This window comes from Stylophora pistillata, chromosome 12, assembly GCF_964205215.1.
Source record: "Stylophora pistillata chromosome 12, jaStyPist1.2, whole genome shotgun sequence".
Taxonomy (NCBI): domain Eukaryota; kingdom Metazoa; phylum Cnidaria; class Anthozoa; order Scleractinia; family Pocilloporidae; genus Stylophora; species Stylophora pistillata.
The window spans coordinates 17,385,385-17,404,632 of record NC_142530.1 but is presented as its reverse complement, the minus strand read 5'-3'; the positions used below and the strand labels follow the sequence as shown (position 1 = coordinate 17,404,632).

Sequence of the window (19,248 nt, the reverse complement as noted above, 5' to 3'; positions counted from 1 at the left end):
TGTATGTATGTATGTATGTATGTATGTATGTATGTATGTATGTATGTAAAGTGTGACTTGATTTTCGTAGAACAGTGCTCAATACATAGAAGTAGAGCGAAGTATATATTGTGGGAGGAAAAAGACAAGTAAACTACAAGTTCATCCCTACAAGCCTGTTTCGTGGTCGCCCACTCATCAGGGGATTTAATGAGAATAAACTTTACCATTGCTTATATACAATATAAGCAATATACATTAAATCTAAGTTGGTGGTTCAAGCATGCCTTATCAAGTATTTAGTTGAGTGCCGGCACGCACTCGCCAGTTCATAAAATACTGGTTGACTAACGATCCTTTTATAAGTTGGTGGTTCAAGCATGCCTTATCGAGTATTTAGTTGAGCGCCGGCACGCACTCGCCAGTTCATAAAATACTGGTTGACTAACGATCCTTTTATAAGTTGGTGGTTCAAGCATGCCTTATCGAGTATTTAGCTGAGTGCCGGCACGCACTCGCCAGTTCATAAAATACTGATTGACTAACGATCCTTTTATAAGTTGGTGGTTCAAGCATGCCTTATCAAGTATTTAGTTGAGTGCCGGCACGCACGGAATATGCTTGCTTACATTTTGCAATTTGACGATAACAAGATAATGACGAAATCAGGTCGTTTATGAAAATTTTTTTTAACTTATTTGAGAACTCAGGCGAAATGAAGAGGAGGAAACTCTCGAGAAGTTAAGTTTTCGTCGATTTCAGGCTCTCTCTCCTCCGCCATCACGAAGGTGTTCTTGGTAAGTCAGTTTTTGCTCAACAATTGTAAACTCCTACTCGGATTGTACTGATCGAGGAAAAATAAAAGCTAGTTACGTCACTGTAATTACCCACTTGAAAACTTAGGTTATATAATATTCCTGAACTGACATATTTATGGAGAGTTAAAGCGAATCATCTTCCTTGTTCTGATAATTTCAAGTTCTAGTGTTTCGCTGACCTAAGGCAGGTGATCACGAAGGGAAAAAGCTCGATTTACATTTGCATTATTGAAAATTAGCTGCTGACTGATGAAAGAGTGTTACAGATTCCAACATTGGAGCAGACCCCACTGAAATAACTGGCTGCACATTTGAGGAAGGGAAGTTAACACATCTCAGATTGGTTTTGAGGACGATTCCTTTTCGGTTTGTGGCTGAAGGTTTTCCTGCGAGGTAAGTTGTCAACCAGTAGATCCTGAACACGGATGATTTTTGGCATTTTTTCTGATAGGCCTGACAATGAAGCCATTCATAGCCTCTTACAGACGAACTGATTACCTCTTAGCCTTCCGTTTTAATGTTATTTTGACCTTTCGTGTTGCTGCGGTTTTTGATTTGTTTAGGTGCATCTCTATTTCATCGCGCTCATTCTCACTAACACATCCTAGAGAGTTGAAACCAACTTGTTTACACCTAACAATGATTGAGATAGTCAATAAGCATTATATTGTTTAGGAGACTGTTTGGACGACATTAGCTGATACAGACAAAGATAATGTATGATACATTTGGCATCCATAACGTATGGTTTTTTAACATGTGCAAGTACTGCAGGCCGTGTGCAGGAAACGGTTGGAGTAAATTTAGCAAACGATCCGTAAAAATTCTTTCTTTGTATCTCAGCAAGGTTTCTTAAAGCGAAGCTGACCAACTGAGAATGCGGAACAACATTAGCGGCTATCATCACTCCTGCATAAAATCACCCTCTTGATTTTCACAGAAGTAATCATGGGCTTGCAATATGTCATCAACGTAAGCTTTCTAACAAAAGTGACATTTACTAAACTAAAGGTTATCGAATCCTAAGCGTGTGAAGTTCTATAAATTTTGATAAAAATTCTTAGAAAACACTTTGGCTGAAAAAGATGGAAACTTATCGAAACAATACTCAATCAAGCGGTTAGTTCAAGTTTTGTGTATTTTTGCATATTGTCTTTGCTTCTCGGCCGATAGAAGTAAACTGGGTTTTAAAAATTCCTTTTTTTTCTAAATGATTCAAAATGTTATCTGGCACAACACCTAAGGGATACCATCTGCTTTACAAAATATTGATACGAACAACGTTTTGTTTGTGTTAACAAGATAAATTTTTACATATAATTATGCAATGTTTACAAAAGATGTTTGACAACTTCTGTGTTATTGAACCATGTGTCCTTGATGAGTGTACAGTTAGTTTACTAATTGAGCTAACGTACAGGAACATAGACACTCGTGCACACTTGTCTTGCCCCGTTTAAGACACCCGCATCAAGAATTTTCGTTCTTGAGAGGTCCATTGGAATTTTTGTGCTCCTTAATCAAATCAGAGCAAACGAAGGCGGAGGTGAACATTAATCCACCTGAAGTCATTTCTCATTTCTCTGTGGTGAAATATCTCTGAAATGTTAGTTATCTGCAATCACTGCCAATTTAGGGTCGCTGAACTTATGAGATTTATGAATCGATTTTTAGCTGTGATGCAAATATCACTGCGTAGCTTCATGAAAAGAATTTGGTAGGAAAGCCCTCTAAATCCATCGAATAATATTATTCAGATACAATGAATATATGAAGTTCATATATTTTGTACTGCGGTATTAGATGCGTATGGTGCACGATCCTCGCAGTAGATAGCGCTATTTATGCAATAGCGAAAATCAGACCGTGCACCATACGTATCTAATACCGCAGTTCAAAATATATGAACTTCATATATTCATTGTATCTGATTTATCACTTTCACGGGTTTATTACGAATCAACTTAACGGCCTGCTCCCAGTTGGCTTGTTAGCTCAATTGGTAGAGCGCTGCACTAGTATCGCAGACGTCAGTGCTTCGAATCCCGTACAGGCCTGATTTTTTCAGGTCTGATTTTCGCTATTGCATAAATAATATTATTGTAAGTTAAGGACAAAAATATACTACAGTATGTTACATATTGTTTGCAGAAAGAATTTTCCAGTCTGAAATATAATGGATGACAGGCATCGGAAACTCTTGCACCGCTGTTTGTCGGAGCTCGAAAAAGACCTTGAACCAAAGAGAGTACTGTCTAATTTAACTTCTGTACTGGACGCCACAGACGTACGAGAAGTGTATGAAAGGGGCACAAGAGTGGAGCAAGTACACAAGCTATTAGATTTACTTCCAAGGAGAGGACCGAAGGCTTTTGATGTTTTTGTGAAAGCACTTGAGGAAATACAGCCACACCTGACTATTACTTTGCAAAATGCAGGTAAACATCTCATAGCAGCTTTTGATACAACAGCCTTTTTTGATTTTATGATTGTATGGCAGTCTAATTTTGTCTAACATTAATCAACGTTGTGCAATATGAAAGCAAAAGAAGTACATTGCATCACAATGTTAAATCTGTAAGGTTGGGCCTTTAATGTTCCCTTCAACTATTTTCTTTGAGTTGTCGTTGGTTTTTGGTTAAACTTTTTAATGTTATGACTGACCTTTCACGCGTTTAAAACAATAAAAAATTTGATACAGCGAAAAACGCCCCGGGGTGAATTAAACAGAAGGGTGAAATGTTTCGCAGGAGACACAATTGGAGTATCCAGCTCAAACCTATTCATTATCACTTGGGTATCCGGTCGTTTCAAGCCCGATCCAGTAGTACCTAGTTTGATTCGGCTCCTATCCAAGCCGTTGATCGATTCTTATCCATCCCAATATATATTTATTCAAAAGACCTGATGCACGAGTGCGTAAACAGATGTCCATGGTTGCGCACGACAAGTTAGTAAAGTCAAGCGAGTAAGATACAGGAAAAATTATGTTTTGTGTAATTGTGACTTCTTGACAAAAACAATTGAATCATCTCCTTGTACAAGACAAGTATGATATTTTAAATATAATGGTCTATTGTTTCTTTTTGTGACTTTCTTGACAATAACATCTGGTGAAAGTATGATTTTTTTCCTTCCTTTGTTATTAAGAGTAATATGTTTGGGAATTCTATGATTTCTAAAACTTGAGGTTTTGATAAGATAAACATAAGGCTGTAATGAATATGAAAGCGATCTTTGCACTAATGAACACTACCTAAGCACTAGTGAAAATGAATTATGTGGGATTTACATCCTCGATTAAAACACATATTTTTTCATTGTCTTGAGCTCCTTGCAAATGGTTCCATCTTCCCTATAAGAAACGCAATAATGAGGATGAGTTGATTGCAGTAATTATTAGACAGTCTCAATTATCTCACCTTCAGAAGTGGTAATGATGCGGGAAGAGCTAGACAAAGAAAGGGCGAGCAGCGCGATGAGAAGTAACGAAAGAGATGAGACGAAAGCAGCTTTGGAAAAAGAGAAAAATGAGCACGAGGAAACGAAGAGGACACTCAAAGAAATGAAGAGTCAACACGAAGCAATGATGGCTGAGAACGCGGAGAATTACAGAAAAGGTGTGGCGTTTAGACTGAAATTGAAAGTTGGAAGAAGAGCTGTTATACTAAAACCTGTTAATGGATGATACTTTTGGTATTTGTTAAGGTGTCCCTGTAGAGAGTTTATGTCAAATTTTCTGACATTGCTCGAACCCCCTGTAGGCAAGATGAAGCGAGTCCTGTGTTCTGATTGGCTACCTGAGCGGGAAAGATTGACCCATCTTGCCTGCTCGGGATTGCCCGCATTGATCCCACGCATGAAAAAAACTAGAATTAGAACTAAGTTCGTAATTCTTGGAAAATTTCGGCGATGGAAACTAAAAATGCGGCAGAAGATAGTAAAAACAAAACAGAAACAACTCTCGTGAGTTGGTTGTGCTACAAACACAGTTGGCATTTTTTTTCCCGGCTCTCGAAGTAAACAAGCTATTTTAAATTCATAATAATGCGAAATCGTTTTGTAATAAAATAAATCCTTTATTAACCACGCTTGTTCCGTCAAGATGACCGGGTATAAGCCTCGTTCTTTTCCCGAATTTTTGTGTGCGAAAAAAAGGACTCGGCCAATATATATCCAATAATTTGAATATATCAACAAAGTTGAAATGGTAAATTAGCCACCGTTACGGTTATAAAAGCTGACGTAACGGTGGCCAATTTACCACTTCAACTTTTTTGATATATTCAAATTATTTTGTTACCCCCACCGACGTAGCGCCAAACAGTTTTTTTTAGAAAATATCAGCCTTTATTCATTATATATCCAGCCATCTTGACCTCACGCTTGGTTATTAATAAGGCGTATGGACCATATGGGTTGCATTCTTCACATTTTGTATCTAACTTTCAACTAAACTTCTTATATGGGGAGGCTGAATTTTTCAAAACCCTTTAAATAGTAGAGATGTATAATAGATGTATAATAGTAACAAAAATCACCAAGACTAGGAAACCTTTCTCGAGGACTGAATCTTGAATAAACTCGTCTTAAATGTAAAAAAAAACTTAATATTAAGAGCTCACCAAACTTTTTGCTACGGGTAACTTATAACATTCCAATAATATTCCAACCGAAAGCACTATGAGTATGATGACTAAATATTAGAATCTTATATAATGCATTAGGTGACAATAAATTTCATTAAAAGAATCCAGTCCAAACCTACACCCAGTGAATTATTATGGTTTTCCTTCGCAAAAATCTTGAGCCAAACGAGTTCTCTGTTGATTTGTTGACAGAGCATTCAAGTGCGAGGTCGCCGCCGTTTAAGGCTCGAATCTTCACGAATGACAATTTTTTCCCTTGTCTTACACTCGTAAAAAGATGACATATTTCGGTAGAAAAACCTTAGCGTTAGGTAAGGGAAAATTTTTTCATATCTAAGCGGTGTACAGTGTTTCTCTTTCAGTAAAAGAAGAAATGAAGAAAGAACTACACATCGAAAAAGCGAGATGCGCAGATTTAAGGAGCACGGTTCTTGAAAAGAAAACGGCTTTAGAGAAAGAGCAGTCAAAGAATGAAGAAAAGCAGAGAGAAATCAAGGAACTTGAAATAAAAAAAGGAAACCTAGAGGCTGAGAGCAAAGCAGAAATTAAGAGGCTATCAGGTAATGAAGACGCTTTTTGTAGTCCCAAAGGTGTTCTCTGAATAAAAGTTCTACTGCATCAGATCAAAAAGGGAGTGCAATCTCTACATTTTGTACCAAATTATCAACGAAGCTAAATGCTACGGGCCGAGAGATGTTTTGTTCTTACACGTACAATGCCCGAGAGAGGCTCTCGTCGCCCCAGAGTACAAACAGTTAACTATACAAACTGTCAGGGAAGCAATAATCCTTGTTGGTTAGCTGCAATTTAGTTGCAGAAAAGAGGCAGTTTTATGAAATATCAGTATATGCTTGTGAAGATCATTTCATCGGTAGGTCATCATAAGATTTATATTCATTAGCATCGTGATCAGATTCCTCAACGGGAATGAAGAACTAACTGAAATTCGTTCGTTCCCAACATGTGGCTTGGTGGCTCAGTTTGTGGTAAAGCTCAATTAGTATCTGGGAGGCCTGGGTTCGCTTCTCGTTGAGACTTGAATTTGTCAGGCTTCTTTTATGCAATTACTCAAATTGCAGCTAGACTACGACCATCTTTTATTCACTTGAAGATATACCATTTTCTTCCTTTTCGTGTACCAATGATAAGTTTGCTTGTTCTTTTAGGGGAGAAAAACTCGCTTAAAAAAGAAAACGAAAGCCTTCAAGGTCGCCTCAAAAATCAAAAAAAGAAATCAAATGAAAAAGTGGAACAATTGAAAACGAAACAGGAGTCAAAGCTTGAGGCAAAGGAGAAAGAGATAGCCGAGCTTACAAAACGGTTAAAGGGACAAGAATCGCAAATTAGAAAGTTTTCGGAAGAAATTTCAAAGCTTAAAAATGATGATGAATGTTTGAGGAAAGCTTTAGATGAAGAAAAAAAGAAGCTAAAAAAAACTGAGGAAAAATTGCGGGCAGAAGTTAAAGCTAAAGGAGATGCCTTTAATGAACTGACGAAGTTGAGAGAAGGTTCCGCACGTAAGTATCCTGTTTTTGGTAAGCACGTCATGTACACTGTGAGGCTGAGGATCTGAGAGAACATTGCATCTACGTCTCAATGTGGTCTAGGTCATTTTTAATTAAGAGACCCCTTCATCAACCTTTTAGATCCAAGAATCAATTAACATTCAGCTTTCCCTGACGATATCAATGGATTATCCCACAAAAATTGACGGTCGAATTTTCAGCGCATTTGAAGACAATTTGTGAATGGTTAGGTCATTCTTAAAAGTTTCAAATCGCATAGTACCGCGAAATCGAAAACTTTGAGGTTTAAATTCCAGTCCAGAGTGGGACTAAGATCTGTTTCTTTGTACCAAGCTCTTGAAAAATGCAAAAGATCTTTCTTCAGGTTCTTCGTCATTTAACCATTTTTTCAACGATATAATTCTTAGTGGTTATTTTCTTTTCCCGCATATCTGAAACATGGGAATCGTAATCTATCGCTTGATTGATCGGTCACTGCTCTGGAGGATTCATGGCACACACATAGTCTTTTTTTAGCACAAGCTGATAATCAGCGTGGTTATCTTACCTTTTTAATTTCGGTGTCCGCTAGAGAAATCATCTTATTTGCTCAATGATTTTCTTTTATTGATGCAGGTGTTTTTCACTACAAAAACGACTTTGACAAATATGGAGTTATCTATTGGATGGCATCGAACTTCAGAACTATTGCCTGGGAACATCCCAGCAACAATAGTGACCTCACGAAAAGAGTAATTGCCTCAAGATCTTCTGACAAAGAAGGATCGGCGAGTGATCTGCTTGATCATGAGCATATCAAGAAGAAGAGAAGCTGCACCGAGGCCGAACAAGAATCATGGTGGCGTGTTGAATTAAGCAAAAAATATTCATTGTATCTCACATTTTATACTCTAAGACACGGGAGAGACAATGGCGACTCATTCCTCCGTAATTGGCAGCTCGAAGGGTCGTTAGACGGGTCTACCTGGAAAGTTTTGAAAAAACACAGTAATGATAGCAGTCTAAGAAATTCCTCTTCATACACTGCTACCTGGTCAGTTGAAGAAGAAACAGGAGCTTTCCGGTTTTTTCAAATTGTTCAGACAGGAAAGAATTCCTCGAAATACTATGGCATTTACCTAACTGGTATGGAACTGTACGGAGTACTTTTAAAAGGATCCTACACTTAATAATCCAGTTGTTAAGGGACAAAATTGTTCGATTTTTGATAAAAACATCAAAATTGGCAGAGTTACCAACCTCTATAGGAAAAATATTTCCTTAGATGAAGCCATCCCAAATTTGTGCCCAGGACCATGGAATGGACATGTCAAAAAAATGGCATACAAGGCCCTGATATGAAAACGAGGCTGGTAAAAAAATACTGATATTTTTTTTGGCCTTAGAACAACTATGCCTGGTGTCTTGCTTTTTTCATTCGACATAAAATTAACCAGTGCCTTTGAGTCTTAAGTTATGTCACTTGATCATATTAAAAATAAAAGTGATCGTCACGTGACCATTTTTTTCAAATACCAGGAAAACAATAGGCACTGATGAAATCATCACTATTTTTTACGTGCACAATTTAGCCATTTGCAATGTAGGTTCCACTATCTAGCCTAGGAAATTCAAACCTGAAATGTATTTGGGATGTGTCAAAGACGTAATATCAGAACTATGCATCAAATCGAGGCTGAGATACAGCGTCAATTTAATGATATGATTTTCTTGAGTTACTTGCTTACTGTGATTGAGAATCCATCTACATGGCCTTAGAAACTTATAAATATGCCGGAATAGATGAGGTATGTTACAATAAACACTTGCTGAACTTTTCGGTCTGAAGGAAACGTTTTGAAAAACTATTCGCTCCGACGAAGGGCTAACGCTCGAAACGTCAGCTTTTGTAATCGTTACGGTGGCCAATTTACCACTTCAACTTTGTTGATATATCCAAATTATTTTGTTACTCCCACCGACGCAGCCCCAAACAGCTTCTTTCGAAACCATCAGCCTTTAATCGTTTTGAAAAACAGCCTTTACTAGCTCTGACGTTATTATGCCTCCTTTAAAAAACACTCGCTGAGTCAAGGTTCTTTTAGTTGCAATTTCTACCACAATTACACAAACCGGTACAGTCAAGATTAGCCGTCAAGCATTTACAGCGGCCCCTGCAGCCTTACTTGCAGCCACAGTAAATTAACTCATAGCAAGCGTCCTTTGCTTGAGGAAGAGTCGTCCACTTGGGTTTCCAGGAGGTCCCATCTTTTTCCCATCCCCATGCAGAAGGCGAAGGAATCACGAGTTTCTTTAGAAGCACTTGACCTCGGATGCATGCTCCTTAAAAAAACTGCACGCATTGCGTGTTGCTGCAGTGCAGCTCGTGTTGTTGGGATTTTAATAGGGCTCCTAGCCTTCTTTGAGAATAGATCTTTTCTTGCTTGGTTGATTTCTACTACAGCGTTCGTTCGGTCCTAGAGCAGGACAACAAAGCTTTCGATAACAGCCATACAATTATCTTCCATCTACACAGAACATTGGTCAGGGCTGAGTAAACGTTACATACATGCCATGCAGTCTTCTCGCCCTTACTTTCAAAAAAAAAGGAAACATTATCACAGCCAGTAAGGAATCTGTGTCGATTAATAGTAAAATATCATTCGTTATAAAGTACCCTCTGATCAGTTAAAACCTGAATGCGCGCTTGAATGGGAGTGCAGATGCACGGTAAGCCGCTAATTTCAGTGAGCTACGAGAAAGCTGACGAGACTTTACCCAAATTGAAGGTTCTTTATGGCCCAAAAAAAAGCTCGAATGACGAACTATCTTTCGGCAATGAACGTGGACTGCTCGGGGAGCAATGACAACTACAAGTTCAGTCTTTTGCTGCAAAGCAAACAGGAGATGGCTGGAGCACGAAATAAGTGCAAGATTTCTTACATCTTCTACATCTAAATGTCAGTGGCGTCTATCGAGATTACTTCCAAGTATATTTGATTGCCAAATATCGCCATTAGAATCCAAAGGACTTGAAATACTTGAAGAGGACGCGTTTTTCTCTAGTCGCGAAGCTTGATCCCTAAGGTTCTGTCTTTTAATGGAAACATGTTTATAACCTTTTGTATTCCAGAGATCAGTCATTAGTTCAATGTAGCCCTTTTTCCTCCCGTTCTTATTTCTTGGCGCATCACTTGAGCTAACGAGCTCCTGTGCGTTTCTTTTGCATTCCATGGATGATCTGAAGTTGTACGGAGCTAGTAGAGATCAACTAGACTCACTCATTCAAGTATTAAGGATCTTCTTACATGACACTAAGATGTCGTTTGGGTTAAACAAGTGTGCTGTTCTGGAAATGAGAAGGGTAGTAGCGGAACAGACTTACCCGACAACCAGAACATCGGGGAAATAGACGAAGAAGGCTACAAATACTTGGCCATACTACAGTTGGACCAGACTCTTAACACCAAGATGAAAGGCAAGATAACATCGGAGTATACCAGAGGAGTCAAGAAGTTGTGTACATCAAAATTGAATGGGGGAAATTTGATCTGCGGCATCAACACCTGGGCTGTAAGTGTGGTGCGCTACAGTGCAGGGATTGTGGATTGGACAACAGAGGAGGTAGCCAGCATGGATAGGAAAACTAGGAAGATCTTGGCAATGAACGGCTGTCTACACACAAGGAGTAACGTTGCGAGGCTGTACTTGTCGAGAAAGGAAGGGGGAAGAGGACTGATTGGTATCGAAGAGTGTGTGAAGAGGGAGTCCCTTTATGGTTATCTGAGTGAGGGCACAGAATGGATGCTTCAAACTGCATTGAAGGAGAAGATTATTGTTGAAGAAGAGAGCCTACAGGACTATGAGAGGAGGAAGAAAGTAGAGAAAGTTAAAAACTGGAAGGAGAAAGCCCTACACGGTGAGTTCATCCAACAAATATCAGATGAAGCTGGAGAGGAGTCCTGGAGATGGTTAAGGAACGGATTTTTAAAAAAAAGACAGAAGGTTTGATTCTGGCGGTTCAGGAACAGGCTATAAGAACAAACTCGATCAAGTATAGCGTAGACAAGACTTCAGAAACGCCACTGTATAGACTGTGTGGAGACACCACTGAAACAGTAAGACACATTGTCAGTGGATGCAAGAAGCTTGCCCAGAGAGGTATAGAAAGCGCCACGACAAGGTGGTCCTGCGGGCACACTGGGAGATGTGCAGAAAGTATGGAAATAGAGTGTACTGACAAGTGATATGACCCTTGTCAGTCGCAGAAAATGGAGAGGTGAGGATTAATTGGGACATTACTATCTACACAGACAAAGTGCTGAGGCATAATCAGCCAGACATTACCCTAATTCATAAAGACACACAGAAATGGACACTTATTAATATAGCTGTGCCTGCGGATCAGAACATCACCCGGACCGAGGAGGAGAAGGTGGAAAAGTACCAGGAACTAGCATACGAAATCAGAAGCATCCATGGAGCTTCGAAAGTCACAGTAATACCTATCGTGATAGGTGCTCTCGGAAGCATATCGAAAAGATCAAAGGCCTAGTTTGGCAAGTTAGGTGTACCTAACTTTCTTGGAAGTGTTCAATTATCGGCCATCCTTGGAACGGCTTATCTGTTGCGAAAAGTGTTGTGTTTCTGAGCTACGGGAAGTTGCTGAGACACAAACAACGTTACTCAGTGGAACACCCAACAACTGGAGAGAATTGAAATAATAATAATAATGATTATAATAATGATAATAATAATAATAATAATAATAATAGTAGCACGATTTGGCAGTGGACATTCCTTGAGGCGGCTCTTCTTGTCCACTGTTTCTGGGTCGAATTGTGATTTGGGAGACCAGGGGAATTTCCCTCGGAGCAAGGATGAGAACCAACAACAGACTCAACTCACATGTGATGCCAGGCACAAGAACTGGTACGAGGCCACAGCAGTGGGAGGCGAGTGCTCTCCCCACTGCGCCATCTCCGCTCCCCAAATAACGTTCAGTATTCTTTTACATTGATATTTCGTATTTCGTACAGAAAGCCACAGCAAAGAACAAAGTAGTCAAAGGGATTCCGTCCCACCAGCTGATTCCTGTCAATTTATATGGGAATCTGTATTTCTCCTGTATTTCTCTAGGGGAAACGCAGAGGCCTTCATGCGCATGTGGTCGCCGTGCTCTTGCCGTCTGCGCGAAATAAAAAAAAAAACAACAAACAAGCAAACTCGAGCATTATAATCTTCAAAGATTAGGAATTTTAGGGTTCACTCATCCTTTAATTGCGTGATAAAAGTGTAAAGTGATCATGGCATGGGCCAGATCATATAAGGCTAAGAAAGAGAATGTTTTCCCTATTATCGTTAAAATCAGTTCCATCTATGCACATGATGGGCCTCAAATGTAAAATAATAACTGTTTCAAGGCGACTTAATGGATGAATGAGCCCTAAATTTCCTAACCTTTGAATAATATGATGTATTTTTGCTTAAGAGTTGAGAGCCACTGGTGTCAGTCAAAGATTACTAAGAACCGTCATCTTGGGAACATCATCGTTGTCTTGAGAATCAACAGTTGTCTTCTTCGGTAGTTCTTGAAGGACTGATCAGACATTTTTTTCTTTAACAATAAGAGACTGATTAAGTAAGGGAACAATCCACTCGGAACATAGCGCACTATACCATGAAATTCTCATAGTAAACTAGAATAGAAGAGCCAATTCATTTTTGGAATGCTAATAAACCTTTATTATTATTATTATTATTATTATTATTATTATCATTATTATTATCATCATTATTATTATTAGAATTGTTTTCCTAAAGGATTGGAGCAAATTCAGTGAAATCTAGACGACATATTAAATAATTCTTAACGCTTCAGCGCAATTCACTGCCTGATTGAATTTAGAAATTCCAAGGCAAGTTGCGGGTACTTTGTGTCCCTTGACAACATCTAAATCAGTATGCTAATCTCCAGAGAACTGCAGCCATAACAACAGGTTGCTAATGCAATCAAGTGTTTGATTGGTCGGCGAAAACGGAAGGTTACGTCACTAAAATCAAAGAGAGTTGAGGGTAACGTTGAACTAAAACTGTTCTTGAATATCTTTTTATGAAGAATTATGGTGAATCAATTGCCTTGTTCTGATGAAATTTGAGTATAAGTATTTCACTCATTGACGGAAGGTCCTTATCCAATATACAAACTTAATTCAAGGTTGTGCTGAGAAAGAAGTGTCACAGATTCCAGCACCGTGAAGTACAGCTGACTGCATTTGCGGTAGAGAAGTTTATACTCATCTGACTTGCTGTGGGGTCAAAAATTACTCGACTTTTGGCTGAATCAGGACGAGGTAGGCTGTCAACCGATCCATCTTGAACTCATGTTAGTTTGTTGAATTTCTTAAATCTAACGTTAAAGCTATACACAATTGTTATGAAATGAACTGATTTATTTTGAGTCTTGCGTTGTAATATAATTTTGACTCTTTTGCAAGTGCAGCTTGTTTAGAGTCTTCCTCCAAGCATTTGGCCAAATGTGTTATTTCATTTCGCTAATTTACGCCGGTCAAATATTTAATCACTTCATGGCGAGTTTTAACAACCTTGTTTACACGCATCAAAGTATATTATATACAATAACTCTATGACGATATTCGGTAATCTAAACACTGCATATCTAACTAACGGTTCACTTAACATCGGAGTGACGTACTGGTTCAACACGCGGAAAGTACTTCAGGCTATTCGAAGTGAAGAGCTTGAAGTAAAATTATCTTAAGCCCTTATAAAAATTATCAATTTGCCGCCTAACAACGTTTTCTTAAGCGCAGCTAATAAACTGAGGTTGGATATCTTTAGCGGATACCACTTTTGCGTAGAAACGCTCTCCAGCCGGCTGCACCTCACAAAGCCGACAATCTTATTATTCTTCATACCTATCAAACCAGGTTGGGGAAAAAGGTGACATTTTATCTACTTAAATTTGCCGAGAGTGCAAGCATTCATCATTAAACAGTAAACTAAATAAACTTTTAATTGCACTAAGGTGTACTAGAGTTAACACTAAAACCGTTTTTGAATGCGACCAACTGAACAGAACATCTATTGTAAAGACATTCATTGGAGCGGCTAGAAAAGTTATTCACTTGCAAATTTTGCTCTTCTTTTTGCATAATCCTTTACGGCCACAGAAACTTGCAGAATAGTCAAAATACTTTTTTTATCAACGAAAACTCAAAGCCTCTTCTTAGAGATAGTCAGGAAAACCCCTTTCTTTGATAAATATTTCTACTATTGTTTGCGCAACCAAGAAAAAAAAATTGATATAAGGATGTAATTCTTTGACGACATGGCTTATGATATCCGCAGTGGTATGGCACAGCGAATGAAACTGGAAGGGCAGAAGTTCGTGCAATAAAAGAGAAACGACAACGAAGCCCAATCTCTCTTTCACTGATTTTTGAAAGAACATGCATTTAAACCCATAGGTTTTCTTGACAAGGCTCTTGTTATTAGCAAGTTGCAATTTGGAGAGAAAATTAAAGACACTTCTGAGATAGAGACTTGTATTGAGCCTGAAACAGCATGAATGAAAGACATCGGGACATCTTGCGTCGCCATTGGCCAGCGCTTAGGAGAGACCTGGAACCTGTGAAGCTCCTTCCTTATTTGGTAAACGTATTGGACGTCACAGACGAACAGGAAGTGAAAGTGAAAGCCACTCGAGAGGAAAGAACAGACAAGCTATTAGAGATCCTACCGAGAAGAGGACCAACTGCTTTTGATGATTTTGTGACGGCATTACAAGAAGTCCAGCCATTTCTAGCCACACCTTTGGTCAAAGAAGCAGGTAAGTTACCCAGCGATGAAATGGATGACATTATAGGTCATTGAAGAAGAAGCACTTGGAAGGGGGAGGGGAAGGGGTGATGTGGACAAGAGAGGGAGGGGTGGATAAATCTCGAAAGGTCGCAGTAAGTTTTAAGTCCAAAAAGATATATTTTTTTTCCGCTAACGACAATAGGCATGCAGATTTTATTTGCAGAACCGGAATTTTTTCAAGCGACATTTTTCTCGACCAGTACTCATACTTGACATGGCAATTATAGATAAGAGTGATTCCAAGAAAGTACTTCCCTTAAAAACTGCGTGTTTCCTACTGAGAACATTGAACTCTTTTATGACTTTACCCATCTCTTCACTCCCTATTCTTTCATTTCTCTCTTTTTATAAAGACATAACTCTTTACGTTCATGGCAAGACCCAGCAAGGTCCCACGTGATCAAATAACATATGAGAAAAAAAGCAAACTAACAAATTCTATTTGTGAGATTACACGTAGCTGTATTAGTGACTGAAGTGGTATTTCAGCAGGGACTTCAGTTTGGTCGCTGACAAGATACCCTTCATTTAATACCAAATATAGCATTACAGTTGTTCAATAGAGACAACAAATGCATGAACTCTTTCAGCTCATCGTCCAAGAAAATTCCTCAGCAGGACTCAGCCCCAGACCACTACCAGTTTGTTCTGTATCAATGAAGGTTAAGACATGTAGGGCTACCGTTACGATGGATTTAAAGGTAAAACTACAAAAGAAAAGCACCGAAGGCTAAGCGTGAAATGTCAAAAATTTTTAAGTAATTGGCTTTTCTTTTGTCTAGAAATGGAGGAAATGAAGACAGAGCTTAACCGCGCAAGGACGCATAGTGCAAGGTTACGTGAGGAAGTTTGTCTCATAAGGACAAGTTTAGAAAACGAGCAACAAAAACATAAGAAAACACAGAAAGAACTCAAGGAACTGAAGAGTATACACGAGACGCTTATGGTGAAAAGTAAGGACGATCAGCGAATTTTGCAAGCAAAAGGTATGGAATTAGAGAATAAAATTAAGAGCTTGGAAGAAGAACTGTCAGCTAAAGAAGTTTTCGTGGGGGAAACAGAGCGTTTGAGAACAATGTGTAATAAACTGGACGATGATTTGAGAAACTTGAAGGAAAACTTTGAAAAGACCTCTAAAGAAAATAAAGAACTTACGAAGAAACTCTCAGACTACCAAAACATTACTTTAAATCAAAGCAACTCTTCTGAAATGACCACTTGGACGTCGATGCAAGTGGGACATAATATCTTCAACAGACATAGTCCAAACTTTCATTTCATCGAAAATGAGGATGAGGAAATGAAGCCAGCATTTTGCAGAAACGACGCCATCTCAGTAGAACTTTTAGATAAGACAAGAAAGGATTTAGCTAAAGTAACAAAAGAACGCGAAGATTTGAAACAAAAGTGCGAAGAGCTAGAAAAGCAACTCCAAGATACGTTCACCAGTTTGGAAAGGACAAGAAGTGGCAGTTTTCACGACCGAGCGACATCTCCTGGTGAACCAATACAGTCTGACTTCGAGGGTAAGTTAGCAAACTATAACTGTAGCTGTGGATTACATTTTTCTTTTGATTTTTGTGAACGAGAGTGAAAGGTTTTTAACGCAAGTAACCCTACCCTAACCTTGGGCATCTAAACTAAAATTAATTTAAAACATTTTTAGTCTTTTGAGTTATCGTAATCACCATATATATTCAGTCCTTCGCGGACTGTGTGCGTCACGAGTCGCCAGCAAACAGTGAGCCTTCCGTATTCTCTTAAAGGAGATTGTTTTTTTCAAATAAATATCCTTCCTCTACTAGCTTTCGGCTGTCTTGACACTGTTAACACAATCAACGTTCAGACAAAAGATTCAGCTAAATTCAAGAAAGTTTAGTACGCGGTTTTGTTAAACAATGGCAAAACTTTGTTTAAATAACCAGCCCTCACACGAAACCGCTTGAGTAGAAGAAATGGGGGCGAGGATTTGTTGATATTCGATACACAGCAAGTTCCCAACTTCATTGACGTCTGAGGGTGTTTCCCTGACGACAGAGTCTTAAACCCACACGTTTTGCACAAGTCCTTGCAATCTGCTTCTTTCCGAGGGGCTTAGGAGGTGGACTGGCCGTCACTACAACCAGACCATCAAGACTGTCTAATATAAGTATCATTAAGTGTGTAGATTGGACCGGACTCTGTGCAAAGTCAAGTAAGGTAGGAGACTGAAAGATTATCATTTTTGGTTTACTCAATAATGTTTGTTTGTTTGTTTGTTTATTTTTTGCGTAGGAGATAATCAATGTTCGCGCTGTGACACGTTAGAAGAAGAATGTACCTTATTACGAACTGAGAGAGATTTTATCAAAGGAATGAAAGTCAAATTAGAAGAGGAAATTAAGGAACTAAACATAGATATTCAAGATCTTCGAGCTGAGCACGCAAAAGAGAAACAGATTCTACAAAGGGAACTACAAGGTTTCAGAGAAGAACATGAAAAGTTGTCGAGGGACTTTGAAAAAGAGTTGCAGAAGATGTTGGGTGAAGTGAACGAGCAGCAAATTGCTAGGATGAAAAATTTGCAGGGGCAAAATGAAGAACTCAACGAGCTGTTAAAAAAACAAAAATCAGAGGTTCAAAAGGTTTCCACGCAACTAAAGAAAGAAAAATCACATTTGGAGAAAATCGAAGATGAATTCGTCAAGGTGAAGAAAAACTTAGCTCGCGAGAAAAAGAAGCTCAAAGAAACCAAGGAAGTTATGGAGGCAGAGACTAAAGGAAAGACGGATGCCTTGAGAGAACTGGCGAAATTGAAGGTTGAACTTAGTGAGAAAGAAAAACAAAAGGGAGAAGAAATTGCGCGTCTTCGTAAAGACTTCTTAGACCGTTGTAAGTGTGAAGCGTTGAAAGAAGAAATCGCAAGACTAAGGAACATGCCAGGACGTAAGTATGCTAAATTTGGTAACCACACCTTTATAAGTAGTGCAATTATCAATTGACAATCGAAAACAAATAATAATAAAAATAAAAAACCGGGATTGCATAGCTACTGCTTTGTAGCGCACTGTGATTGGTCTCGCGCCACCCCATCAACCAATCGCGGCTTGGTCACGCGAATTTTCTAGCCGTTGAAATCCTCGGAAGAGCAATCTTCAGACCGACAAAATGTAATGTTTTAGAACAAGAATAATCCGACTGATTATCGATCGATTGATGTATCAGTTAATGAGTCCTATTGAATTAGGATCTCATCTTACTTGTAGAGCTTTTACGAGAAGAATATTCACAATGATATATTTTTTTTGTTAACCCAGGCGTTTTGAACTATAGAAAGGATTTTGACAGACACGGACTCATCTATGCGCTAGGAACAAATTTTGGTACCTCATCATGGGTAAATCCCAGCAGCACGAACTCCTTTCCGACGAGAATAATCGCCACACGATCTTCTGACGAACAAGGCTCGGCAAGTGATCTGTTAGATACTCGGAGAGGCGGAACATTAAGCAGCACCAAAGACGAGGAAAGATCGTGGTGGAGTGTTGACTTAAGTGAGAAATATGCTCTTTATCTCACACATTACACTCTCAGACATGGAAGGGATAACGGTATGTCAATCATTCGTAATTGGCGGCTGGAGGGATCGTTGGACGGACGTACTTGGAAACTGCTAAGGAAACACGAGAATGATCGCGGGCTTAAAGAGCCTTACCCATATTACACCGCAACCTGGTGTGTCGACGGGGAACTCGGAGCTTTTCGGTATTTCAGGATTTTTCAGACTGCCAAGAACTCTTCAGGGAGACATAGCATTTATTTATCTGGTATTGAACTGTATGGAGTCCTTATTGAACGATCCGACGATTAACGAGTTTATATTTAGACCGAAAAACTAACAAATTAAGCAAGACACTAAAGGATATTTCAAATTCTATTGCACTTTTTTGTCTTTCTGATAAAGAGAATCACACAATGAAAAGTAATTCAACAAGATAGACTAAATTTGCAAACAAGAAAATTTCCTAACAATAAATCACCCTGGAACGCAAGTTGTGGAGCTGAGCTGTGTTGTCTGTGTGTTTGCAATGGCTACTTCAAAATGTTAAAAAATAGTTCAGGCATCAAGGAAATACATTTAAACCCTTAAAAAGAATCGTTCAGAAAGCCAAGGAAATCAAGGCCCCTGTCGCCATATTTTTAAAATGAAGTATTTCGAACTTAATCCAAGCACAAAATTCAAGCCAGTTCTTACCGCTTTGGGATCTGGCCCATTCTTTGAGAATAAGGGCGTACATAACTGACCTCACAACGCTAGCAAATAACTAGTAAATGCGAGATTCTGTAGAGAATATACCATGAAACGACTAAAAATGCGAGAATGTGTTCGCTTCAAGACAACTTACAATACAAGTGCCTTATTCTCAAGGCGTC

At 38.9% G+C, this 19,248-nt stretch overlaps 2 protein-coding genes across 3 annotated transcripts; both read left to right on the top strand.

Moving 5' to 3' along the window:
* Positions 1-62: 62 nt before the first annotated feature.
* On the top strand, positions 63-8,470 carry LOC111326224 (uncharacterized). Its single transcript, XM_088741225.1, has 6 exons — positions 63-1,190; positions 2,949-3,235; positions 4,226-4,417; positions 5,809-6,006; positions 6,613-6,963; positions 7,588-8,470. The coding sequence occupies exons 2-6, from the start codon at positions 2,974-2,976 to the stop codon at positions 8,139-8,141; spliced, it is 1,557 nt and encodes a 518-aa protein (XP_088597351.1). The 5' UTR covers positions 63-1,190; positions 2,949-2,973; the 3' UTR covers positions 8,142-8,470.
* A 4,591-nt stretch (positions 8,471-13,061) lies between these two features.
* Positions 13,062-18,866, top strand: LOC148719039 (uncharacterized). 2 transcript variants are annotated; one of them, XM_088741217.1, is made up of 6 exons: positions 13,062-13,076; positions 13,169-13,304; positions 14,442-14,803; positions 15,618-16,361; positions 17,110-17,760; positions 18,132-18,866. In XM_088741217.1, exons 3-6 carry the CDS (start codon positions 14,539-14,541, stop codon positions 18,683-18,685), a joined length of 2,214 nt encoding a protein of 737 aa, XP_088597343.1. In that variant the 5' UTR covers positions 13,062-13,076; positions 13,169-13,304; positions 14,442-14,538; the 3' UTR covers positions 18,686-18,866. The 2 variants fall into 2 exon arrangements, with proteins under 2 accessions (XP_088597343.1, XP_088597344.1); XM_088741218.1 differs by lacking the exons at positions 13,062-13,076; positions 13,169-13,304; positions 14,442-14,803 and adding an exon at positions 15,426-15,536.
* Positions 18,867-19,248: the final 382 nt, after the last annotated feature.